Here is a 25781-nt window from a genome sequence, read left to right as displayed (position 1 = left end):
TTGAACACCTAGCTGAAATATTCCAAGAACAGAAAGGAGCCTAGGGTTCAGAACAACACTACCGTGCATGAAAAGCAGGCCCCTGCGCTACCCAGAATCTCTGTACATCCCATAAATTCTAAACATTGAAATGATAAACACTGAACGAGCTTGCCTGATTTATTCCAGTCACTAGGTGCTGCTGCAGCTCCGCCAGTCATGTAACATGTAAGAAGGATTCTCGAAGCTTGTTCCAGCCACGTTGTCCCCACATCTCTGGCTTTCTGAACAATGTTTGTTTCATGGTGGATTGAGTTCACAAGACACATATCCTCCCCCTTCCAAATCTATGTCACACCAGTGCCTTCAAACTGTTAGGTAGAGTAAATTCCCCTACCTGAACCTCACGAGAGACTTTACTGGATATTTTTAGTTTTCTTTTGAGAGGGCTGGAAGCGAGTAACTTTAGGGTTTGTTTGTTTTTTCATTTGGCAGGGAAAAGGACTTGCTAATGGGCTATGGAGGCTCTGGGTCTATGCTGAGAAAAAGAGGACTTGTGGCACCCTAGAGACTAACACATTTATTTGAGCATAAGCTTTCGTGAGTTACATCCGATGAAGTGAGCTGTAGCTCACGAAAGCTTATGCTCAAATGAATGTGTTAGTCTCTAAGGTGCCACTAATACTCCTTTTCTTTTTGCAGATACAGATTAACACGGCTGCTACTCTGAAACCTATGTACAATGAGATTCTGTTGAGTAGTTCCAACCACATAAGGATCTGTCTAGGAGACTCTGGCAGTCTTAACAGGGCTCCTGAAGAAGCAATAGGCATGGGAACTTAAGTTATCCAAGAGGTGTCTTCCTGCAAGGCTGGACCTGCCGCTCCTCTTGTTCTGTGGATCAGGTGGGCTCACAGGGATGCAGCTCTCATCAGCTCTGGCATATTTTATTTAAAAACAAAAAAGTGAAGCAGGTCCTGCCGGCAGGGCCTAGCTGTCACTGTGTGAACACCACTCTCAGCAGGGGCCAGACATGTAGAGGAACTGAGGAAGGGCCTGTGGGGGCTAGGAAAGCTGGTGGGTATGGCCTTTGTGCCTTTACTTCCATATCAGCCTGCGTATTGGTCACTGACAGGAACCTGTCCCTTGCTTCTGCTATAGGGCGTGGTGTGTTACATCCTCAGCTCTCCACAGGTGAAATAGAAACAACCACACAGCTTAGCCTGAGCCCTCAGACTTGGAATTGCCAGCCTGGATCAGACCCTTGGTCCATCTAGTCCTGTTGCCTGTCTCTGACAGTGGCCGGTACCAGCTACTGCGGAGGAAAGGTGCCAGAAGACCCAGTGAGGGGATAACCTGCCCTGGGACACTTCCATGCAAACACCCCATAGTTACAGGCTGGCTTTGAGGCCAGGAGGATTCTGAGAACAAGGATTTTTAATGACAAGAGTGGGTCCCTCTGCCCTCCAAACACACGAGAAGCCCTGCTGAGCTCAGTGGGACCACTCATGCATGAGACATGTCCGTGCTGGAAACTACAATGCCTCGTCTTTGCTTGGCTTTTACCTCCTGTGTATAATTACCACAGGGGAAGAACATCCTTTGCTGCCTCAGGAAGACCAGGACTTAGGCCTGATCTGAAGTTCTCCCACCCTAGGCATGGGAGATAGGAGAGCGACTGTTTTACTGCCCTAGCCCGGCGGCAGTTCTGCTCGGTTACTGTGCTGTGCAGATAGATAGACTTTTCGGCAGATGTAACTGCAGCCACAGGGGACGGTTTCGCAGTGTAACTACCCGTGAAACCCTCCCCGGTGCAGACAGATAGGCCTGAGTCTATAGCTCTGCCCTTGTCTCGCTGCTCTGAATTATTGGCAACAAAAGTTGCCCGGTGAAAATAAAGTGTCAACAATGTAAGTGGAGAAGCTGAAACTGCAGGAGAAGGGGATAGCGCTGGCCACCACCCCCTTGGGCTCCCTGCTGCTCTCCCTTCCCCTCTCAGCCTTTTGGGTCGAAATCTGGACTAAACCCCACTGTTGTTAGGGTCCCTCTGGTCTGCTGGGGCTTTGGAGCAGCCCAGGTGTTGCCAGCTCTGCAGGGAGCAAGGAGGAGGGTCCTGCCACGTGAAGACCATTCCGGCTCCGGCGCCAGGTGGAAAGGTGACCAGCAGGTGCTAGAGCCAGGCAGCTACAAACTGCTGCTTTCCCCCATGGTTCTGCAAGTGGCCCCTCTCCTGATCTGGGTGCCCTGGCCTCAGTCCCCTCCAGTGCAACCTTCAGCTGCTCTCTGCAGCCCTGCCCCAGATGCGGGGTCTCTCCCCCATCCAGCCTTGCTGCATGCCCCCCTGTCCAGCTCCAGATCCTGGGTTCCCCCTGCCTTACCCTGGGTCCCCCACCCAGCCCTGCTGCTAGCCCCTCTCACTGCCCCCCTTCTCAGCTCCAGAGCCTGCCCCCCCAGCCCTGCTGCTAGCCCCTCTCACTGCCCCCCAGCCCTGCTGCTTGCCCCTCAGCCCTGCTGCTAGCCCCACTCACTGCCCCCCAGCCCTGCTGCTTGCCCACCAGCCCTGCTGCTAGCCCCACTCACTGCCCCCCAGCCCTGCTGCTAGCCCCTCTCACTGCCCCCCAGCCCTGCTGCTAGCCCCACTCACTGCCCCCCCCAGCCCTGCTGCTAGCCCCACTCACTGCCCCCCAGCCCTGCTGCTAGCCCCTCTCACTGCCCACCAGCCCTGCTGCTAGCCCCACTCACTGCCCCCCCCAGCCCTGCTGCTAGCCCCACTCACTGCCCCCCAGCCCTGCTGCTAGCCCCTCTCACTGCCCACCAGCCCTGCTGCTAGCCCCACTCACTGCCCCCCCCAGCCCTGCTGCTAGCCCCACTCACTGCCCCCCAGCCCTGCTGCTAGCCCCTCTCACTGCCCACCAGCCCTGCTGCTAGCCCCACTCACTGCCCCCCCCAGCCCTGCTGCTAGCCCCACTCACTGCCCCCCAGCCCTGCTGCTAGCCCCTCTCACTGCCCCCCGCTCAGCTCCAGAGCCTGCCCCCCACAGCCCAGAGGCATCTGCTCTCTGCCCCCCGCTGCCCGCCCCTTGCAGCCCCCCCTGGGGCCCAGCCCGGCGTGGGGCGGGCTGAGAAATGTGTCAGTCTGGGGAGCTGGCAGCAGCCCCGGCTCGCTATGGTAGGTGGGTCGCTATTGGCCGGGAGCCGGGCGACCTCCCGTCACGGCGCCTCCCATTGGCTGCCGGGCTCCAGCGCCTCACGCGCTCCGGCTTCTCCTTTTGTTATTGTAGCGAACAAGTTGCGAAGCGGGGCCGGGCCGGGGGCGCAGCCGGGGGGATGCGGCGGGCGCCGGCGTGAGGCGAGACGGGGCGGCGGTGAGTACCCGGCCCGGCCCGGCCCGGCGCCCGACAGCCCCCCCGGGCCGGGACCTCCTCCCCCCGGGCCGCGCGACCCCAGATCTGCCCCCTCCCGGGGCAGGGACCCCCCCAGATCTGCCCCACCCACCCCCGGGGCAGGGACCCCCCAGATCTGCCCCACCCACCTCCGGGGCAGGGACCCCCCAGATCTACCCCGCCCCCGGGGCAGGGACCCCCCCAGATCTGCCCCACCCACCTCCGGGGCAGGGACCCCCCAGATCTACCCCACCCCCAGGACAGGGACCCCCCAGATCTACCCCCCCCGCCCACTCCCTTCAAGGGGCAGTTTACTCCTACCGCCGCCCAAACACACACACCCTAGGGTCAATGCAGACTCCAGCTCTGCCCCCTCCCCCAGGCCAGCCCTGGTACATCACGGCTGAAACCCAGACCCTCCCCCATCACTACACTAATGCATCCCACACAGAGATTGAATGAACCCCCAAACCCAGCCCTCCAACCATGCAGCTCCCAGCCCTGCTCCCCCCAGGTGTCTTAATGCACGCCCAATCCAGCCCACCCCTCCCCCAGGGGTCATACACCCCCAATCCCATCCTGCATACGATGCAACCCCCAGCTCTGCAACTCCCCCCAAAGTGTAACGCACTCCACACCGAGCCCCCGTACCAAAGAACTTCAGCCCTTGCCAGCTCCTCGGGTGTACTGCACCCCAAAACCAGCCCAAGTACAATGCAGCCTCCAGAGCCTGGATCCCCTCCTCCCCCCACACACACACACACTGGTCCATTTCCCCTTACCAGCTATCAATGGGGCACCTGGATCCCTCCCTCTCCACTGGCCCAGGTGCAGCGTGGCTCTCTCGGCCCTGGATCTCCTCCCCCACTGGCCCAGAAGTGTCCCCCAAGAGCTGGCTTTCTCTGGCGGGGCAACCCTAGGGACAGTCCCAAGTCCTCTCCTCCTGCCAGCTCACTGCCTGTAACCAGGGGGAAACACCCACTTCCCGGGCTGCTGGAGCCCAGCCTGTCCCCTATCACCACCCCCCTGGAAAGGGACAGGGCAGCAGGCTTCACTACCGGGTACCTGACAGACCCCACTCCCGGGAGGGGCAAAGTAGCCAGGGGCCCATGGCGGGAGGGTGTCTGGGTCACTTTGGGGAAAGGGGGGGCACATAAAGTTCCAGAAGTTGAGCTGCGTCAGGAGCAGCTTGGTTCACCCCCCACAGGCTGTCCCCCCTGTCCCCCTCCCCTCCCCTCAAGTGAGTCAAGGCATAAAGTGTGGGGGCCCCCCTTGGGGAAGGGTATTAGGGTTCACTGTTCAAAAAGGTGGGGGTGTCTTGGTTTCCCCTCCCTGCCCCCCCTCCCCACAGGACCTGCAGGGGTTGGAGTGTGTGTGAACCACCAGCTCATCCTGAGACACTGGGGGGCTGCATGGTATCCCCCCCAGCCCTGTGCCTGTCCCTTTGCCCTTGGGATCGGCTGGGAGTGAGCCAACAGGATAAGGGGGGCCGGGGGGGTCACAGCAGTAAACAAGAGGGCTCCCAGGTGAAGGACCTGGCCAGTTGTTTTCCTTCTGCTGTGGGGGGGAGCAGGGAGGGTCCGTGTGTCTGGGCAGAGACAGAGGGACGAGCTGGGGGGTGGGGGGGGTTGCATTGCAGTGTTGATATCCTGGTGGGGGGGGAGAATGAGCCCTGACAGGTTTGTGTAAAGCCCTGAGCCAAGTCCCCTCAGCTAGGGCAAAAGCCCCGCGCGGCAATGCCATGACCTGTGGGTCACGCTGGGGCTGGGGGGTCCAGTCCCTGTCGGGGCGAGGGGGGACGGGCCCAGCTGAACGCAGAGTTCTGATTCTCCTCCATGCCTGGCCCAGGGCAGCCGCGGGACCCGAGGTCCCACCCTTGTGGGGCCGGCACAGAGAGCGCATGGTTTACGGGGTCGGCCTTCCTGGCCCCCGGCCGGGATGATCCATCCTCTGGCATTCTGATATTTTGGGGCAGGGTAGGACCGGCTGGGAACCTGCCCCCCTCCCTCTGCTGCCACTTGCAAACCCGACCGGGATGGGGCTGAGCGGTTTGGAGGGGGTTCACTGGGGGTGTTGTGCGTGGAACACCCCTTCCGTCCTGCGTCAGGCTGTGATCCCTGGGGGCTGGGTATCCCATCACTGCAGGGATCGGGCCCCTTTCTCTGCCGCGGTCAGAGACAGGATACTGGGCTAGGTGGGCCCCGGTTCTGATCCGATCTGGCAGCTCCTGCTCATGGGTGGACTCTTTGTTTAAAATCCCTTCCTTGGAAAACTGTTACAATTGCAAAGCGTTTGGGGGGGGTTGGCCAGAACAGGCTTGTGCCTCGGTTTCCCCATGTGTAAAACAGGGGGATAATCCCAGCATCGTCTGAGGTAGTGTGATGAGACGTGTGGAGTGGATACAATGGGGAAGCTGGGGCTGGCAGAGCGCAGCAGCAGGTCCCTCTTGGATTCCCTCATTGTCTGGGATCAATTCTCTCCCCATCGCCGGGGTTTGGTGTAAATCTGACCTAGCTCGTGCCGTGGAAGGAGCTAGTGCTGCGGTCATTTGAAGGAAATCTCTGCGGAAGCAAGCCCTGGAGCTAATCATGAAGCTTTTAATGTTCACCCAGTGGACGATGGGCCGGGGGAACTCATTGCCACATGGTGTCACCAAGCCAGAGGGCTGAGCAGGATTCAGATGGGGTCTGGCATTGACGTGGCTAACGGGAGCACCTGCAGCTTGGCCGATGACCTCTAGAAACCCACGCGTCAATCCACCGGCCCCGAACGGGTGGGCAGGGTCGCTGGGCGGGTGAGCCCGTGACTCAGGAGTTCCTGTCTCCGAAGCATGTGGCCCAGTGATCAGGGCTCAGGAGTTGGCATTGGGAGCCCTGGGTTCGATCCCACCGCTGCCCTGCTGGGTGAAGTCACTTCATCTGCCCCATGCTTTGGGGCTCTGCCATAGTGAGTGCGAGGGGCTCGTTCCAGTGGGGGGCAAGATAGGCCCCCAGGGAGAGAGCAGCTGGTGCTGGCCAGGCCGCTGGCCTGGCAGCCGTTTGCTCGGCAGGTTCCGAGTCGCTCCTGAGCATGGATTTTTGCTTTTCCGGGCTGATCTTCCCTGCCCGGTTGGGGTGGGCTCTCACCTGGCGTCTTCCAGACAATCGATACGGCAGGATCCAGCCAGGAAACTTTGATGGGGGCGAAACAGGAGCTCTGCTGCCTAATGTGTCTGCTGTGGACCCCGGGGCACCGGCCAGTCACGCTGGGGACGGACGGGGCTGTTGCTCTGGGCTGGGGCCCGGGCCAACCCTGGCCTCCCTGGCCAGAGGATTCCTTGATGTGCAGTGGCAGCTTGCAAAGCCCTGGTGCCCGGGCCCCTTTGCCTGGGTGCCCTCGGAGAGCAGGGAATAGCGCTGCGGGTGAGGTTCAAACCCTTGACAGTGCGGTGCCGGGTCCTGGGCGAAGGCTGCGTCTGCAGCAGAAGCCGGCGTCTCTTACAAAGCCCAGCGCCGGAGCGCAGAAGGCCCTCGAGCGGGAGCTTCCCCACGGAGACATCGGAGCCCTGGCCTGGGGAGCCGCGGATGGGAGCTCGGCCCTCGGGGCCCATCCTGGGCTCGCTGGGAGCAGGGCTGAAGGGCTCAGTCCTGTCGGATCTGCACTGTGCCCCTGCTCCCCTGGGGCTGGGCCGTGGTCAGGTCAGAGTGGGGCTGGAAATGCCTGTGTTGGGACCCTGGCTCCGGCACTGACTCGGGCTTCGGCCAGGCCGGAGTCCCAGCCGCGTGGGCCGAGGCCGAGGCACAGGGAGGCTCCCCCGCAGGTTAACTGGGGCAGCTCGACGGGGGCTGCTGGCCAGCCGCTTTGTCTGAGTTTTAGAAGGTGCTAATTAGACCCGAGGGGGTAGCTGCCCTTGATCCCCCATCTAGACAAGGCCCCTGTGTCGGCCTGTGTAGGCTGCAGCTGGCTCGTCCGCGCTGGGGAGCACGCTGCAGCGACAAAGGGCCCCCCGTTCCAGAACAGGAGCGTCCCCCCAGCACACGCGGAGCAGCTTCTTCCGGTGAACTACCCAGCGCAGACAAGGCCTCGCTCTGCAGCCTTGACAGGTCCCTGCCCTGCTCTGTGCCTCAGTTTACACATTTGTGGAAGGGAGATGAGGGGCGGCTGTGGCTAGCGAATGGCTGGGCACTGACTTAGCTCACGTCCCTCCTGCTGTGTCAGAACTGGGGGTCCCCCTCCCCGAATCCCCACCATAGGCTCGCTGGCAGAGCAGGAGGGACGGCCCAGCTCGCTGGGGCTGGGGGGGTTAGGGTGGAAGCTCTGGATGGGGGAGTTGCATTGGCAGGGTGCTGGGCGAGGAGGGGAGCTGGGAAGCGTCTCCTTCCTGGAGCAGTGCCGACAGCTGGGGTCCCCCAGGGCACTGTCTCAGGTGCATCACTTGTGGGCAGAAGCCCAATGGGTGACTGGGCAGGGGATGGTGGGCAAGGGGCCATCAGTCACCGCAGGGGGGCGTGCGGGCCGTAGCATGGCAACTCGGGGGATGCTCTGAATGCCGGGGCCCATGGGATCAGAGCGTGGGGCCCCCTCACTGAGCCCAGGCTGTTCTAACGCCCTGTCCCACACTGAGATTCGGGTCCCCGTAAGGGAGCTGCAGGGAGCTGGGTGGGTGGTGCCCCCCTCCCCCGGCGCTGACCCCAGGGAGCAGGGGGAGCTGTGCTGTGCTGCAGGGAGCGGGGGGGGGGGGCTGGTAGGGGTCGCTCTCCCCAGCCATCTGTGCTGACCCGGCCCCTCGCGGGTGCAGGGAGAGGGTTGGGGGCTGGGTCGGGGGTGATCTCCCCTGGCAGGCAGTCCTGGCCCAAGGCGGTGCAAGGAATGGGGCCCGGTAGCAGTCGCTCGGTTCGTTGAGCTGCGTGTCCGGGATCCCCCAGCGCGTCTCCCAAGAAGCGAGGGGTTGGCCCCGGTGCCCTAACCTATTTCCTGCTGGAGAAATTCCATCCTGCCTTGCTCAGCCCCTTTGCAGCTGCAGCCGGGTACAAGATTTTTCTTTCTCTTCCCCTTCCAGCCCGTGGTGCTGCGTCTCCCAGCGAATGCCGTCTGCCCTGGGGCTGGCTGCAGTTTAGCGGCAGGTTCGTGGTCTGGTAGAGTGCAGCGGAGAGGGCTGGCGCTCCGGAGGTTGCCCCGTGCCAGGCGGGGGAAACCTGGGTAGTTCTTGCCTGAGCCAGCACTTAGCCCTGGCCTGGTGCCGTCGGAGGACTCTGCCAGTGCTGATGTAGCCCCTGGGTGCTGCCCTGTGGTGCGTCGGCTCCCCGCTTTACAGAGCTCCTTCAGGGCACCGCACATCGCTTCATTTCCCTCCACGCAGCACTTGGCTTGTGTGCAGTCCTCCCCTGCCCCCCCTCACATCGCCCGCCCCCCAGCGCCTCGGGACTAGCCCCCCAAGCATGGATCCACAAACCGCTCGGGAGCCTGTGGTGGCTGCGGGTGCCGGCTGGCTGAGACCGCATGCCCGCAGCTCGCCTTGCTGCTTGTGCGGAGTGCGCCTCTCGCGGGACAGGCGAGCGCTGAGGTGCCAGCACCTTGGGGCTTGCTCGAGACCAGGTGGTTCTTAGGCTGGGGTTAGATGATGGGGAAACTGAGGCACAACGGGGGGGGGCGTGACCGGCCTGAGGCTGTGCAGCCGATCGGTGGCAGAGATTGGGCTTCTTTTCCTGCTTGTCCCTTAGCCCACGCAGCAGCCTGGCTGGGAGCTGGGGTGGCCCGAGCCTTGGTGTGGGACCCAGCAGCGCACCCCGCTGGAGTCCAGCCGCTGACAACAGCCCAGCTGAACTTGTAGCGCTAGGGTGCGGGGGGCCCTCAGTAGCTGCGGGGGGCCGGGGGAGGGAGAGCTGGGACACTTCGGCTCCCGTCTCGGACAAGTCGAGCCGAGCGAGGGTTAAAGTTTTGTTATGTCTGCTGCGTGGCCAAGGATTTTCCCAGGGCCTGGAGCGGGGCCTGGGTGCGTCGCGCCGCCCGTGACTCAGAGCTGCAGGGCGGCCTCGGAACAATAACAAAACTCCTTTTGGGGAGTGTCTGGGGCCGCTGGGCTGGGTCTGGAGCCACGGACGCTGAGGGGCCCCCGGCACCCAGACACTCCCCCCTCTCTTGGCGCGGCAGGGCTGTGTGCTGCGTGGCTGAGCTACACTCCCCAGGAAACCCCTCACTGTGGCATTCCCGGGGCTAAGCAGCCCAAGAGCCTCCTATGCAGGGCGTGTGCCACATGCCCCACGGCGGCTCGGGGCCCAGAACCCGCCCCCCGGGACCAGGGGTATGATCCCCCCGCGCACACTGACACGTGTTCCCTCCGGACCCTCTCTCCCCCCTTCCCCCCTTTCGTCCTCTGCGTCTTGCCCGCGTCCCGTCGGGCAGGGACGCGCCCTGCAAGCTGAGCCCGCACCGGCCCCACTGCACCCCCAGCCTCGATTCAGGGGGGCGAGTCTCACATCTCCCCTGAAGGAGCTGCGTCTACTGCCTGGCGTCTGCGGTTGGGATTGGGGCCGGTAAGTATCGGCTGAGTCGAGCAATCTGCTCCGGAGGGACGGTTCAAGCCACGTGGTTGATATTCTCTTCCCCCAGGCCCTGGGTGGTTGGGCCCAGCAGCCGGACTCCTGGGTTCTCTCCCGGGCTCTTCCACAGGCTTCCTCTGCCCTTGGGCATGGCCCGTCTCTGAGCCTCCGTTCCCTGTCTGTGAAATGGCGGGATGGCAGCCTGCCCCTGGAACGAGGTTCTCACTCCGCTGGGGATGCTCTGCCGTGGTGCTGGTGAAGCGGTGGCCGAATGAGGCCGGGATCCCAGGCTCTCTGCGTCACCCCTCCCAGGGGCTCTGCTGGCCAGATCAGGGCCCTGGCAGCTGCGGTGGACCCAAGGGGCAAAGGAACCTCGCTCTCGCTCCCCGGGTCAGCGGGTCAGCCCTGCCTTCAGTCATCTCCTTGTTTGTCCAGCACCAGGCATTAACCCCTTCACAGCCCCTGGCTCGTGCCGTGGCAGCCGGCGAACGTCGGCTGGCTGGGCTGGGCTGCCTGGAGGAGCCAGTTAAAGGGGTGCAGATGGGGAGAGACTGGGGAGCTGTGGGGGGAACCCCATGGAACCCCTCTCTGAGAAGCTGTGTAGTTTGCAGGCCTTTCTCCCCAGCCTGGCCCTGTGCAATGCCTGGGGGAAGGGGGGACTTTTAGCCTTAATTCACCTGTCCCGTTGGTGTCAAACTGGCATCACCCTGTTGCTTATAGGGGCACCGCTCCTGATTGGCAGTGGGGACGCCTAGATCCGGGTAAGGCTCTCCGCCTCCAGGAGGGGGCACCGCGGGTTACGCACCAGCCCGGGCTGGAGTGTTACAGGCAACTCTGACTGCACACCCCGGGCTAGCTTCCTCCTGACTCCAGGCCCGGGAAGGTGGGGGAGTCTCTTCCTCCAGGGTGCAGAGCTGTGAGGAGCCCCCCACCCGTCTCAGTCCCTCCTGGCCCTGTGGGCCCATGCGCAGCAGGTGGCTAGACTCAGGTGGGGGCTTCCGGAGGCCTGGCGGGAGGCGGGTCAGTGAAGAGATGTTTCCATCTGAGGTCTTCTCTCCCTGCCCATCAGTGTCTCGGATCAGATGGAAACCCAGGTTCTGATCCTCCGCGGTCGCAAAGGATCCCAAGGCCCTTGTCCCAAATGCTTGGGGTGTGACCTCTCCCCCCACCCTGGATTCCCTCTAAAACCACTGCATTCCCCTGTCCCTCCCTGCCCTGACTGTGGGCTGTTCCGAGCGGCGGCTGCACCTCCCGAGAGGTGACTGCATTACGTTGGCAGGGGAAGCATTTCCAGAGCATATTGGGGTGGGGGGTGTCTTTCTGGCTGGAATATGGACGCCCAAGGGAAATGGATTCAATTCAGCTGGACTAGACTGTAAATCCTCAGGGCTGGGACATGGCACGCGAGGACCCCGCTCTTGGGGCTTCTGTAGTGGGAATAATTAATAATTATAGCAGCCCCTTGAGTGCTCCAAAAACCCTTTGCTTAAGGCAGCGGTTCTCAACCCGGGTAAACGTACCCCTGGGGCAGGCCGGGATCTGCCAGGGGGTACGTCAGCTCAGCTGGAGATTTGCCTGGTTTCACAACAGGCTACGTGAACAGCACTAGCAAAGTTAGTACAAGCTAAACTTTCATACAGACCATGACTTGTTTAGACGGCTCTGTGCGCTGAAGTGTAAGTACAAGATTTCTGTCCCCGGGGATTCATGTTATAACTCTGTGGTACATGAGACCGTCAGCAAGTGTGCAGCCATAGCGCTCTGTGCCACTTCTGTGTTTTGATGCCGGATTTTGTAAGCACCCCCCTTTTCTAAGTGAGGTGAAACCTGGGGATAGGCAGGACCCATCAGGCTGTGGACACGCATGGCGTGGTGTGTGCTGGGCGGGGGACGCCCCGGCGAAGATCAGGGCCCGCTTCTGGGCAGTAGAGAGCGACAGCAAGACATGGCCCCCTAGCCAATGAGTGTACAACCCGGGAAGGTGGAACAGAACAGGTGGGAAACTGAGGCGCAGCGAGGTTAAGTGAGTGGCCCAGGGCCATGCAGGGAGTGTGTGGCAGAGCAGGACTCAGACTCCAGTCTGCAGGTCCCAGCCCAGCCGGCCTTGTGTTGTTTTGTTGTGTTGCCCACCCTACGCCAGGCTGGGGAGGGTCTGAGGGCTCAGGACCACAGCTGCCGGGCCCATGCAGCGTCTCAGGGGGGTGTGATTTGCTCCCGGTGCACATGGATGATGTGGGGGAGGCCAGCCTGTCTGTGCCCTTGACTCCTGCGTGAGCTGGGCAGGATCAGCGCAGACCCCGGCGTCCCCCTGCCCTCAGCAGCCCAGCTGGGGACGTGTGACGGGCACTGGGGGAGCGTCCCGTGCGGGGGGAAGGTGTCTCAGACAGTGCAGGCAAGTGAATGAATGAGCCCTTCCCCCCTCACCCTCAATGGGCCTCCTGGGAACCCCAGACCCGTCCCCTTGGACTGTGGCTGTGCTGGGGGGGGAGGGGGTCTTCCCACTCTGGGTTTCCCTGGGATTGTGTTAGCCGGAGGGAGGGGTCCAGCTGGGCCACCTCGACTCCCAGCCCTGTGTGTCTATCAGACAGGAGAGGGGCTGGGAATGGGAGATTTTTTTCGTGGGGGGGGGTTTCTGCTTAAATTCCCATCTGACAAATAGAACAGAAATAGGGGGGGGAGAGCCCGGCGGGAGTGAGCGAGTGACGGGTTAACGAGCGCGTTCCCCCCACCCCGGCCCCGCTCGCTGTGTTTAGTCTGCACCCGCCCGCAGCCCTCCCCCCGGCCGAGCAGCTCCATGCACCGCACACACGTTCGCGCCCCGGCACGGGTTCTGCGGTGGGCTTGGCAGAGCCGACTCCGGCCCGAGGTGAGCGATTTCCCGGCGCAGCCGGCGTCGGAGCATGGCTGCCGGGGGGATGTGGGGGGCGGGTTTCCCGTCAGGGCTTGGCCCGTTTGTGACCAGCAGAACTGGGGCCCCGTCCTGCCCCCGAGGAGCAGAGCTCTGGCTGCTGTCCCGGGATGATTGCGGAACCCCCCGTTCCGCCCACGACGGGGTCCCAAGTGAGCGCATGGAGCTGGGACGGGATGAGACACCCCCACTCCAGTCGGTGTCCCAGAGAAACGAGGCCGTTGCTTCGTTAGGGAAGACACAGGATTGAAATGCAGGGGGCTCTGCCTAGTTCAGGGCACCCTTGTGCTCTCCACTTCCCCCAGCAGGGCCAGATGCTCCTGGCCACGCACACAGCCAGGCTGGTTCTCTGCCCTGTTCCCCTTGTGCCCACAGGGTGCCCAGCCCAGCACTCGAGAGCAGTGGGGAGCCCTCTGCATGACAGGACAAGGACAGGCCTCACACCCTCTAGCTGGGAATAGAACCCAGGAGTCTGGGCTCCCAGTGCCCCCCACCCATGCTGCTCTAACCACTAGACCCCACTCTTCTCCCACAGCTGGGCAGAGAACCCAGGAGTCCTAGCTCTTAGCCCCCTGCTCTAACCACTGCATGGCACACTGTGCCGGAAATGCTCTGACAAGCCCTGTACGTGGCCGTCTGTCTGTGGGTGCCGGGGCCAATCTTCTAGTGCTGGGACACACCCGATCCCCCGCCCTGTGCGATCCCTGTGTAGGGGGACGCCCCCCCATCCGCTCCATCAGGCTGTGTGAGCTCTGACCCGCCCATGACCTTCCCCGCAGACCCAGTCTCCCTTTTAATGTGGTTAATTCCCGTCTCGGCGTCTCCCTGCGGAGCTGGATGCACTGGTGAGGAGGGGCTGGTTGCTCCTGTTTTCCCTAATTCTTTACAGCCTTTCCTGAGAGCCGGGGCCAGAGAACTCTCCTGGGCCCCAGCAAATCCAGCCTCTCCGGTGCTCCATCCCCAGAGGCAGGATCCAGCGTGGGCTCAGTGTGATGCCTGGGCACTGTGCTGGTCTGCAGCCTCCGGGGTTAGCTTTGCTGCAGGTTGGCCTGTCCATCCGTGGGTCTGTCTGTGGCCGTCCAGCACCAGCACAGCTCATGGTTATCTGTCTGGCTGCAATGTCTTGGGGGCCCCGCCTAGGCCGGGCACCACACAGACCCTGGGCCGGGGTCGGGCCACCAAGCCAGGCTGGGCACTATGCAGACCCTGCACTGGGATCGGGGCCCCTGGCCAGGCTGGGTGCTGGGCAGACCCTGCACTGGGATCGGGGGCCCAGGCCAGGCTGGGTGCTGGGCAGACCCTGCACTGGGATCGGGGGCCCAGGCCAGGCTGGGTGCTGGGCAGACCCTGCACTGGGATCGGGGCCCCTGGCCAGGCTGGGTGCTGGGCAGACCCTGCACTGGGATCGGGGGCCCAGGCCAGGCTGGGTGCTGGGCAGACCCTGCACTGGGATCGGGGCCCCTGGCCAGGCTGGGTGCTGGGCAGACCCTGCACTGGGATCGGGGCCCCTGGCCAGGCTGGGTGCTGGGCTGACCCTGCACTGGGATCGGGGCCCCTGGCCAGGCTGGGTGCTGGGCTGACCCTGCACTGGGATTGGGGCCCCTGGCCAGGCTGGGTGCTGGGCAGACCCTGCACTGGGATCGGGGGCCCCTGGCCAGGCTGGGTGCTGGGCAGACCCTGCACTGGGATCGGGGGCCCCTGGCCAGGCTGGGTGCTGGGCAGACCCTGCACTGGGATCGGGGGCCCAGGCCAGGCTGGGTGCTGGGCAGACCCTGCACTGGGATCGGGGGCCCAGGCCAGGCTGGGTGCTGGGCAGACCCTGCACTGGGATCGGGGCCCCTGGCCAGGCTGGGTGCTGGGCAGACCCTGCACTGGGATCGGGGGCCCAGGCCAGGCTGGGTGCTGGGCAGACCCTGCACTGGGATCGGGGCCCCTGGCCAGGCTGGGTGCTGGGCAGACCCTGCACTGGGATCGGGGCCCCTGGCCAGGCTGGGTGCTGGGCAGACCCTGCACTGGGATCGGGGCCCCTGGCCAGGCTGGGTGCTGGGCTGACCCTGCACTGGGTTCAGGGGCCCAGGCCAGGCTGGGTGCTGGGCAGACCCTGCACTGGGATCGGGGCCCCTGGCCAGGCTGGGTGCTGGGCAGACCCTGCACTGGGATCGGGGGCCCCTGGCCAGGCTGGGTGCTGGGCAGACCCTGCACTGGGATCGGGGGCCCCTGGCCAGGCTGGGTGCTGGGCAGACCCTGCACTGGGATCGGGGGCCCAGGCCAGGCTGGGTGCTGGGCAGACCCTGCACTGGGATCGGGGGCCCAGGCCAGGCTGGGTGCTGGGCAGACCCTGCACTGGGATCGGGGCCCCTGGCCAGGCTGGGTGCTGGGCAGACCCTGCACTGGGATCGGGGGCCCAGGCCAGGCTGGGTGCTGGGCAGACCCTGCACTGGGATCGGGGGCCCAGGCCAGGCACCACACAACCCCACGCCAGGATCGGGGGGGTCAGGCTGGGCATGGCGCTGGCTCAGAGTGAGACCGTCCCTGCCGAGAAGAGCTGGCAGTGTGAATAGATACAGGGAGGGAGAACAGAAGGAGCATTATGGGGAAACTGAGCCCCAGAGAGGTGCAGCGATGGGCCCAAGGTCATTGGTGGGATGGGGCTGTGGCAGGGCTGGGAAGCCCCCTTTGCCCGAGTTCCCTGCGTCCCTCTCCCAGGGCTGGGAGTCGGTTGATGGACATCAGGCAGCCGATCCCTGGCGCTGCAGTTACCTGGGGCGTCGGGGAGGGTCCCGGTGAGGGTTGCGTGTCCCTCGTTCTGTCTGGGGGGGCGGAGCCGCAGGGTCTGCACAGGGCAGCCATGGCCGGAGGCTCCAGCACTGAGGGGCTCGGGCGGCCCGGTGAGGCAGAGCTGGGAGTGGAACCCAGGAGTCCTGATTCTCCAGCCTCCCCCTCTACCCACTAGAGCCGGGGCGCTGGGAGCTGAAGCTCAGCAGACGAGCGGGGCTGTTTCCTGGCTCTGCTAGGAGCCTTTCCCCCCATCCTCGGGGCCCGGGGCCCTCTCCGGACCTTGCTGGGAGCTGGCACTGCAGTAGCCTGACCCGGGCAGGGGCTTGGGCCCAGCCGTGTCTCCGGAAGGCTCGGGTGTGTATCTGGCAGGGCCCGTGGGGTCGGGGGGCCGCCTGCTGAGACTGGCATGTTACCTGGTGGTCCTGGCGCCCAGGCCGCTGCTCCAACCACTCGGTCCCCCTCCCCTCCCGGAGCCGGGCGGTGGTGGGCCCGGGGGGTGACGCCTGCCCTGTCTCTGCAGGCCGAGCGGCACCATGTCCCTGAACGCCCCCACCAGCAACGACGCCTGCCTGAGCATCGTCCACAGCCTGATGTGCCACCGGCAGGGCGGGGAGAACGAGACCTTCGCCAAGCGGGCGATCGAGAGCCTGGTGAAGAAGCTGAAGGAGAAGAAGGACGAGCTGGACTCGCTCATCACGGCCATCACCACCAACGGCGCCCACCCCAGCAAGTGCGTCACCATCCAGCGCACCCTGGATGGGCGGCTGCAGGTGAGGGGGCTCCCCGCACCGGGAGGGCAGAGAACCCAGGAGTCCGGGAGCCCAGCCCCCCCCAACCACTAGACCCCACTCCCCTCCCAGATCTGGGGATAGATCCTAGGAGTCCTGGCTCCCTCCCCCCTGTTCTAACCCACTAGACTCTACTCCTCTCACAGAATCAGGGAGAGAACCCAGGCGTCCTGGATCCCAGCTCCCCCTGTTCTCACCCACCAGCCCCCACTCCACTCCCAGAGCCGGGGAGAGAACCCAGGAGTCCTGGCTCCCTCCCCCCTGTTCTAACCCACTAGACTCTACTCCTCTCACAGAATCAGGGAGAGAACCCAGGCGTCCGGGCTCCCAGCTCCCCCTGCTGTAACCCACTAAACTCTACTCCCCACCCAGAGCTGGGAGACAACCCAGGAGTCTGGGCGCCCAGCTACCCCACCGGTGCCCCCCAAACCAGGAGACCTGCTGGGGAGGTCTGGACGGGGGGGTTCAGGGTATAGTTGGGGGGGAAGGGAGGGCGGCTGCCAGCGGGAGGAGCGACAGCGGTGTTGAGTGCAGGGGGGCTCCGTTGCGCAGCCGGGCACCGCGGGGGCCTCGGGCCAGGAGCAGCGCGGGGGCCTGGCCTCTTGCTTGCTTGCCCTGGGCTCTTGTGATTGGCTCTCAGGGTCGGGGGGTCGAGGCCCCTGGGAGCCGGGAGGGCAGGGGGCCGAGAGCGGGATGGGGGGTGAGGGGAGGAAGGGGGCTGGCACTGGGGGAGCGCCCCTGGGGTGCCTTGGGGCGGGGCGGAGGCCACTCTCCCTGTGAGCAGCTGGCTCCGGGTGCCCCCCTCCCCTCCCCTGGCTCTGCGCCGGACCCCCCCTTTCCGGGATGAGTCACTGTCTGGCAGCATCAAAGGCAGCAGGAGGAGGGGGGTGGGGTCTGGAGTCAGCAGCCGTGGGCCAAGCTCATGTGGGGCAGCCCCCCCACCCAACGATGGGAGACGGGGGCCGGCCAGTGATAGGAGCCAGGCACCGGCTGAGCTGGGAGGCCCAGGAGTCTTTCCCCCCTCCCCCCCCGTGTTTCCCCCCCTCCGGAGGAGATGGGCTGCCCCAAAGCAGACCCCTCATCCCCCCCCCACACTGCCGACCCCCGCCCAGTACAGATGGGCTCCCCTGGTGAGGGGGAGGGGGGGACTTGTCTCCGTTTTCCCCTCTTGGCCCCTGGGGGAGGGGCTCTGTAGCCTGGGGTGGGGTGGGGTGGGGTTGTTGTGCCCCATTAAGCAGCGCCCCCTAGTGGCTCTGCCGGGGGCAGGGTGCCGAGGTGCTGTGCCCTCCCAGGGGCAGAGGGGTGGGGGCAGGGGGCTGCTGCGGGCCCAGCGGAGCTGCAGCCCCTCTGCTGACTGGGGCTGAGGGGTGGGGTCCCTAGGGGGTGCTCTGTGAGGTGTCGGGTAGAGGGGGAGCCACGGCTGTTTGTAGGAGGTGGGAGCAGGGGAGGGGGGCACTTGGTGTGGTGGGTTGGGGAGGCTGGTTCCGGGGGGGGGTTGCAGGGGGCAGAGGAGGAGGGAGCTCTGTGATGGGGGAGGGGCCCTGCGGGGGGGGTTGCAAGGGGCAGTGGTGATGGGAGAGGGGGAGCTCTGTCGTGTGGGAGGGCACTGCAGGGGAGGATTGCAGGGGGGGTTGCAGGAGGCAGTGGTGATGGGGGAGGGGGAGCTCTGTGGTGGGGGAGGGGCCCTGCAGAGGAGGATTACAGGGGGGGAGGCCCTGCATGGGGGGGTTGCAGGGGGCAGTGGTGATGGGGGAGGGGGAGCTCTGTGGTGGGGGAGGGGCCCTGCGGGGGGGTTGCAGGGGGCAGTGGTGATGGGGGAGGGGGAGCTCTGTAGTGGAGATGGGGCCCTGCGGGGGGGGGTTGCAGGGGGCAGTGGTGATGGGGGAGGGGCAGCTCTGTGGTGGGGGAGGGGCCCTGCAGGGGGGGTTGCAGGGGGCAGTGATGGGGGAGGGGCAGTGCAGGAGAGGATTGCAGGGGGAGGGGTGTTGCGGGGGGAGCTCTGTGGTGGGGGAGGGGCCCTGCGGGGGGGGAGGTTGCGGGGGGAGCTCTGTGGTGGGGGAGGGGCCCTGCGGGGGGGTTGCAGGGGGCAGTGGTGATGGGGGAGGGGGAGCTCTGTGGTGGGAGAGGGGCACTGCAGGGGGGTTGCAGGGGGGCAGTGGTGACGGGGGAGGGGGAGCTCTGCAGTGGAGATGGAGCCCTGCGGGGGGGGGGGGGTTGCAGGGGGCAGTGGTGATGGGGGAGGGGCAGCTCTGTGGTGGGGGAGGGGCACTGCAGGGGGGGTTGCAGGGGGCAGTGATGGGGGAAGGGCAGTGCAGGGGGTTTGCAGGGGGGAGGGGCCCTGCGGGGGGGGTTGCAGGGGGCAGTGGTGATGGGAGAGGGGGAGCTCTGTCGTGTGGGGGGGCACTGCAGGGGAGGATTGCAGGGGGGGAGGCCCTGCATGGGGGGGTTGCAGGGGGCAGTGGTGACGGGGGAGGGGGAGCTCTGCGGTGGAGATGGGGCCCCACGGGGATGGGGGGTCAGGACGGGGCCACCGCAGCCCTGTGACTGGATGGGTTTTGACACGTCCTCACAATAGATAAACAAAGGCCTGGGCGAGGGGTGGGCAGGACTTGGGGGGCGGGGGGTGTCCGATTACGTCTGGAGAAGCGGGGGGGGGGGGGGGAGTGGGCTGCACAGCCCCAGCTCCTGCCTGTGTCTGCGGGGCCCTGGGGCTGTGCTGGGGGGCGAAGGGGGTGGGGAGGGAGCACCGTCCCATCCGATGGGGGAATGCCGGGGTCTGTCTCTCCTCCCTGGTGCCCGTTCTCCAGCAGCCCGGCCTCCACCCCACCTTGTCCCCATCGCCCACAGGCAGGACGCCAGGGTCCCCTCGGCACAGGTGCTGCGAGACTGCTGGCTATACGGGGGCAGAGGCTGCATCTAGCCCCCAGTGAAAAACATGGATCTTGGTGTTCCACATCCCAGAGCCAGGGATAGAACCCAGGAGTCCTGGCTCCCAGCCCCCGCTGCTCTAAATCCCCCAGACTCCACTCCCCTCCCAGAGCCAGGGATAGAACCCAGGAGTCCTGGCTCCCAGCCCCTGCTGCTCTAAATCCCCCAGACTCCACTCCCCTCCCAGAGCCAGGGATAGAACCCAGGAGTCCTGGCTCCCAGCTCCCGCTGCTCTAAATCCCCCAGACTCCACTCCCCTCCCAGAGCCAGGGATAGAACCCAGGAGTCCTGGCTCCCAGCCCCCGCTGCTCTAACCCCCACCCCAGACCCCACTCCCCTCCCAGAGCCAGGGATAGAACCCAGGAGTCCTGGCTCCCAGCCCCCACTGCTCTAACCCCCACCCCAGACCCCTCTCCCCTCCCAGAGCCAGGGATAGAACCCAGGAGTCCTGGCTCCCAGCCCCCTTTGCTCTAACCCCCACCCCAGACCCCTCTCCCCTCCCAGAGCCAGGGATAGAACCCAGGAGTCCTGGCTCCCAGCCCCCGCTGCTCTAACCCCCACCCCAGACCCCTCTCCCCTCCCAGAGCTAGGTTAGATCCCAGGAGTCCTGGCTCCCAGCCCCCGCTGCTCTAACCCCCACCCCAGACCCCACTCCCCTCCCAGAGCCAGGGATAGAACCCAGGAGTCCTGGCTCCCAGCCCCCGCTGCTCTAACCCCCACCCCAGACCCCACTCCCCTCCCAGAGCCAGGGATAGAACCCAGGAGTCCTGGCTCCCAGCCCCCGCTGCTCTAACCCCCACCCCAGACCCCTCTCCCCTCCCAGAGCTAGGTTAGATCCCAGGAGTCCTGGCTCCCAGCCCCTCTCTCCTAACCCCCAGACCCCCCTCCCCGAGCTGGGTTAGAACCCAGGAGTCCTGGCTGCCCGGCTCCCCGGCTCTCCACCCAGGTGGCCGGCCGGAAGGGCTTCCCCCATGTGATCTACGCCCGGCTCTGGCGCTGGCCCGACCTGCACAAGAACGAGCTGAAGCACGTCAAGTTCTGCCAGTTCGCCTTCGACCTCAAGTACGACAGCGTCTGCGTGAACCCTTACCACTACGAGCGCGTGGTGTCGCCAGGCCTGGGTGAGTGGCTGGGTGCGGGGCCTGGCACGGAGCCCGTGCCCCTGGGGATGCAGGGCCAGGGGGCACCGGGCTGGCTGGGCCTGTCCGGGGTGGGCATGGCAGGGACTTCTCGGTACCTGGGTATCAGGGTTGGGGGTGGCGCAGCTCCCAGAGGTTGGGGGGAACATCCCCCCCTTTCATGTCAAGCCCTCTGGGGAGCCGGGAGCCAGGTGTGGGGGGCTCTGGCAGTGTGGGAGCCCACGGTGCTGCTGGGGTGCATGGTGCCCCCACCCGACCACGCGGAGGGAGCCGGGGGAACGGCACCACAGGGCCTGGAGCAGCGCGTGCCCCTTGCACTGGGGCAGGCCGTTCACAGCTGGCCCCCAAGTCGTGCACGGGCTTCCCCCCGACACCTGGCTAATGCGCCCTTCTCTCTCTGCTGCAGGTCTGAGCATCCAGAACACAGGTGAGGGGCCTGGTGTGGGGCTGAGCCGGGGCCGTCACTGCCAGGGGGGCTGGGAGGTCCCTGCAGAGCCTCCCCACATGCCACCCCTGGCTGCGTCTCTCCTGGGGGGGCCTGGGGGGCCCCTATGACATGGGGAGGGCAGAGCCCCAGCGGTGTGGAGCTGGGGGTCCCTGTGACACCGGGGGGAGCAGGGCCCCGGGGGGGGGGAGGGAGCAGAGCCCCAGGGTGTGTGGAGAGCTGCGCGTCCTTGTAACGCTGTGGGGGCCCCGTGATGGCAGTCACCCCCAGCCCTGCAGGCAGTGACCCCATGGTTTCTCCCCCCCCACTGCAGCACCCCCTGCCCGCCTGGTGAAGGAGGAGTTTGTCCATGACTGTGTCCAGATGGAGGTGCCCACGGGGCTGGGCTCCCCCGCCAGCGACCATGGCCCGGGGGCCAAGCACCCACCCCGGGGGATGCCCCCCGCTGAGTCCTACTGCCAGCCGCTGCCCCCCCTCCAGCTGCCCGAGCCCCCCCGTGCCCCTGTAAACATCTACCCCACCCTGACCATGTCACCCCCGGGTGAGTACAGCGCCAGGCCCTTCTGTGGAGGGCGGGGAGAGCCCCTGGGCTGGGAGGGAGCTGCTGGGGGGGCGGGGGGGAGTGTGGGGAGGAGCAGATTCTGTCTCTGGACTGGCCTGGAGCCCGGAGGGCGTCCCAAGCGCCCCCCACCCCCTGCGTTAAAAGCACAGACCCCAGAAGGGCCGTGATGGGGTCCCCTGCCCAGTGGGTGGCACTCAGGCTGGATTGGGGGGCGAGTCTGAGAATGAGGCGGGGGGGCTGTTTGCCCTTGCCCCCCGGGGCCCCGTCTCGGGCGGACTAGGGCAGGTTTGGGGGGACGGCAGCCGGGTGATCGGTGTCTCTCTCCCCCTGCCTCCCCAGCAGTGGCCTCCGGGGGCCCCCTGCTGTCCATGGCACACGGCGAGGGACTGCAGCAGATCGCCTCCCCGCGCCAGCCCGTGGCACCCACCCCGCCCCCGGCCCCACCAGCCTCGCAGCAGAACGGCTACCCCATGCCCCCCAAGCAGTCCTACCACAGTGAGTACCGGGCTCCACGCAAACTCCCCCAGGTTGGCCGCAGCGCAGGGGGACCAGCTGGCTGACTCCAGTCGGCAGAGGTGGGGGGCCACCCCAGAACTGCCCACAGCCAGCAGAGGAATCGCTGGAAAGGGCCTGGCACGGGCGTGCCCCAAATTCCTCCCCCATCTCAGGGGTGCAGCACAGAGGGGGGGTGTCCCTGGGCGGGGGGGGCAGGGCATTGGGCTCTCCTGCATGGGGCGGGGTCCTCACTCTCTGCCCCTTCTCAGGCAAGACAGCCAGCTGGACGGGCAGCAGCACCGCGGTCTACACCCCCAGCCTGGGGGGCCAACAGCCCACCCCCCCGCCGCCCCCTCCACCACCGCCGCAGCAGAACGGACGGAGCCACCCGCAGCCCCCGCTCCATCACCCCAACCACTACTGTACGTCGGGTGGGGGGCAGAGCGCTGGGGGGCGGGCACGGGGGGGGGGGTGAGCCTGGCCCCGGTCCACGGCAGCCAATCGCTCCCTATTTCCATAGCCCCCCCGGCGAGAGAAACGCAGCCACGCCTGGGGAGGAGGGAGCGAAGGGGAGGGGCAGAGCCCTTCGCCTGCCTGTTACCTACGCGCCCTGCTGGGGCTGGAACCCGGCACCAAGGCTCAGGCCCTGCCCCCCGGCCAGCCCCAGCTGCCTCCGCTCCCCCTGCCCTCCTGTCTGCCCTGCCTGACCGAGCCCTTCTCTGTCCCCCCCAGGGCCCCCGCACCATAACGCGGCCCCCTACCAGCAGCCCGTCTCCAGCCACCCGGGTAAGTGACGCAGCCACGGATCCCCCCCGCCCCCCCCCCAGGCCTCCCGCCTGCCCCCCCGCCCCCCCCCCCAGGCCTCCCGCCTGCGTGACCTTTGCCCCCCGCAGGTCCGGAGTTCTGGTGCTCCATCGCCTACTTCGAGATGGACGTGCAGGTCGGGGAGATCTTCAAGGTGCCGTCCAGCTGCCCCGTGGTGACGGTGGACGGCTACGTGGACCCCTCGGGGGGCGACCGCTTCTGCCTGGGGCAGCTCTCCAACGTGCACCGCACGGACGCCAGCGAGCGGGCCAGGTGAGGGGGGGGCGGGGGCAGGGCGGGGGCAGGGCGGGGCCCCCCGCCCCGCCCCGGGTGCCGGGCTGAGCCAGGCTTCCTGTGCCGCAGGCTGCACATCGGCAAGGGGGTGCAGCTGGAGTGCCGGGGCGAGGGCGACGTCTGGATGCGCTGCCTGAGCGACCACGCCGTCTTCGTGCAGAGCTACTACCTGGACCGGGAGGCCGGGCGCGCCCCGGGCGACGCCGTGCACAAGATCTACCCCGGCGCCTACATCAAGGTACGGGGGGGGGGGGCGCTGCCCGGCAGCTGGGCGCCCACAGAGCCTTTGGCCACGCCGGGCTCTGCCGCATCCAGCTCCCCCCCCGCCCGGCGCTGACGTTCTCGCCCCCCCAGGTGTTCGACCTGCGGCATTGCCACCGCCAGATGCAGCAGCAGGCGGCCACGGCCCAAGCGGCGGCCACGGCCCAGGCCGCGGCGGTCGCGGGGAACATCCCGGGGCCTGGCTCCGTGGGCGGCATCGCGCCGGCTGTTAGTAAGTGGCTGGGGCCCGGTCCAGACTGGGGGAGGGTCTGGCAGCTGGGTGTGCCGGGGGTAGAGCGGGCGGGGGGCTGTGTGGCCATGGGTCTGGGAGGTGCCACTGGGAACAAGGGAGCAGCTGGGGGCCTAGTGGGTAGTGGAGGGCGGGGCTGGGAGCCAGGACTCCTGGGTTCTCTTCCCAGCTCTGGGAGGGGAGTGGGGTCTGACGGGTGAGGGCGGGGCGGGGCGGGGCTGGGAGCCAGGACTCCTGGGTTCTCTTCTCAGCTCTGGGAGGGGAGTGGGGTCTGACGGGTGAGAGCGGGGCAGGGCTGGGAGCCAGGACTCCTGGGTTCTCTTCCCAGCTCTGGGAGGGGAGTGGGGTCTGACGGGTGAGAGCGGGGCAGGGCTGGGAGCCAGGACTCCTGGGTTCTCTTCCCAGCTCTGGGAGGAGAGTGGGGTCTGACGGGTGAGAGCGGGGCGGGGCAGGGCTGGGAGCCAGGACTCCTGGGTTCTCTTCCCAGCTCTGGGAGGGGAGTGGGGTCTGATGGGTGAGAGCGGGGCGGGGCTGGGAGCCAGGACTCCTGGGTTCTCTTCCCAGCTCTGGGAGGGGAGTGGGGTCTGATGGCTGGGAGCCAAGACCCCCGGGTACGTCCCAGCGGTAGGGGAGGGGCCCGAGTCCCCCGCACTCCGGCCCTGCCTGTCTCTCCTTTGCCCCCTCCCCAGGCCTCTCCGCTGCCGCCGGGATCGGCGTGGACGACCTCCGGCGTCTCTGCATCCTGCGTCTGAGCTTCGTCAAGGGCTGGGGGCCAGACTACCCCCGCCAGAGCATCAAGCACACCCCCTGCTGGATCGAGGTGCACCTGCACCGGGCCCTGCAGCTGCTGGACGAGGTGCTGCACACCATGCCCATGGCCGACCCGGGGCCCGTCAACTAGCGGGGCTGGCGGGACGGTGGCTTCCAGCCTCTGACGTAAAGGGCCGGCACTGCCTTCAGTCAATGAGCGTCCGTGGGGCCTTATCTTACCATGTGGGGTGCCAGGCCTCGCCCCTCCCCCACGATTCTGCCCCTCCCACTGAGCCTTGAACCGGCTGGCCACCCCGGAGCCAAAGCAAGCCAGCCCCGGCTTCAGGGAGTCTCTGGGCTCTGTCGAGACTCTTAACAAGGGAGCAACTGCCCCGATCTGCTGGTCCCCTCTGGGCTCTGCCACGGCTCGCCCTGGAGACGTGGCACCTGGGGGCATGGGCACGCCGACAGGCCAGGGACTGTCTAGCCTGCTGGGTCTCTTCCATCTCTGTGATCTAGGAGGCGAGGAGCCGGTGACGTTTTATCCTCCCCTTCCCCGCTCCATCCACCCACCCCACCCCTCCGCTTCATCTCACCCCTTTGCCCAGCACTCGGCCAGGCGGTGCCCCGCGGGGAGCGGGTTGTGGGCGGCCACTCTCCCTCCCCATGAAACCCCTCCCGGTCGCACTCGCTTCTTGGGGTGGTTTAATTTAATTTGTAATAAAAAGCCAAATAACTAGGGCCCTACCAAATTCACAGCCATGAAAAACGCGTCACGGGCCGTGAAATCTGGTCTCCCCCCATGAAGTTGGGTCTTTTGTGTGCTTTTACCCTGACGATACAGATTTCACAGAGGAGACCAGCGTCTCTCAAATGGGGTCCTGACCCAAACAGGAGTTGCGGGGGGGGGCGTCGCAAGGTTATCGTGGGGGGGGTTGCGGCTGGAGAGCGGCAGCTGCTGACCCAGGGCCCAGCCCTGCAGGCAGCAGCGCAGAAGTCGGGGTGACAGTACTGCGACCCCCCTACAATAACCTTGCGACCCCCTCCCCCGCAACTCCTGTTTGGGTCAGGACCCCGACAATGACAACACCCTGAAATTTCAGATTTAAATAGCTGAAATCATTAAATTGATGGTTTTTTAAGTCCTATAACCGTGAAATTGACCAAAATGGACTGTGAATTTGGTAGTGCCCCACAACTAACTAAAAGTACCAAAAATCCCAGCATGGCACTGCCAGGGCCTGGCCCCCTTCGCCCGCTGCAGGGAACATGGTTGTGGCCAGCTCTGTAGGTGCAGCTTATTGGCTCTGCCGTTCCCAGGAGCGCCAGAGGTCGACTGGGTTTGCACCATGGGGAGCGTCTCACTCCCGGGCCAGGCTCGGGGAAGGAGCCGGGTAAGTGGTCCGATTTCCTCCCATGCACTGGGCCCTCCATGAGCTGGAATTCAGACACTTCATGTGGCTTTTTTAATCGTTATTTAAATGATCTGGGTTTTTTGCA

At 65.7% G+C, this 25781-nt stretch overlaps 1 protein-coding gene across 4 annotated transcripts; it reads left to right on the top strand.

Annotated features, from left to right (window-relative positions):
• Nucleotides 1-3260: 3260 nt before the first annotated feature.
• LOC125625862 (mothers against decapentaplegic homolog 4-like) lies at nt 3261-25781 on the top strand. Of its 4 annotated transcripts, none has more exons than XM_075122775.1 (12): nt 3261-3343; nt 16086-16335; nt 20228-20402; nt 20827-20847; nt 21179-21406; nt 21767-21922; nt 22192-22344; nt 22655-22708; nt 22816-22999; nt 23090-23258; nt 23375-23513; nt 24221-25781. In XM_075122775.1, exons 2-12 carry the CDS (start codon nt 16099-16101, stop codon nt 24430-24432), a joined length of 1728 nt encoding a protein of 575 aa, XP_074978876.1. In that variant the 5' UTR covers nt 3261-3343; nt 16086-16098; the 3' UTR covers nt 24433-25781. The 4 variants fall into 4 exon arrangements, with proteins under 4 accessions (XP_074978876.1, XP_074978878.1, XP_074978879.1 ...); XM_075122777.1 differs by lacking the exon at nt 3261-3343 and adding an exon at nt 8414-8463; XM_075122778.1 differs by lacking the exon at nt 3261-3343 and adding an exon at nt 12724-12745.

The sequence above is a fragment of the Caretta caretta genome, chromosome 24 (genome assembly GCF_965140235.1).
Source record: "Caretta caretta isolate rCarCar2 chromosome 24, rCarCar1.hap1, whole genome shotgun sequence".
NCBI lineage: Eukaryota > Metazoa > Chordata > Testudines > Cheloniidae > Caretta > Caretta caretta.
This window is presented reverse-complemented; position numbering and strand designations above follow the sequence as displayed.

Excerpts from the sequence above, each read along its gene's own strand:
- LOC125625862 (XM_075122775.1), top strand. The coding sequence starts at position 16,099 with ATGTCCCTGAACGCCCCCACCAGCAACGACGCCTGCCTGAGCATCGTC. Across the intron at positions 20,848-21,178 it reads TCTGAGCATCCAGAACACAG|CACCCCCTGCCCGCCTGGTG; the intron begins GTGAGGGGCCTG and ends CCCCCACTGCAG. Across the intron at positions 21,923-22,191 it reads CCCCAAGCAGTCCTACCACA|GCAAGACAGCCAGCTGGACG; the intron begins GTGAGTACCGGG and ends GCCCCTTCTCAG.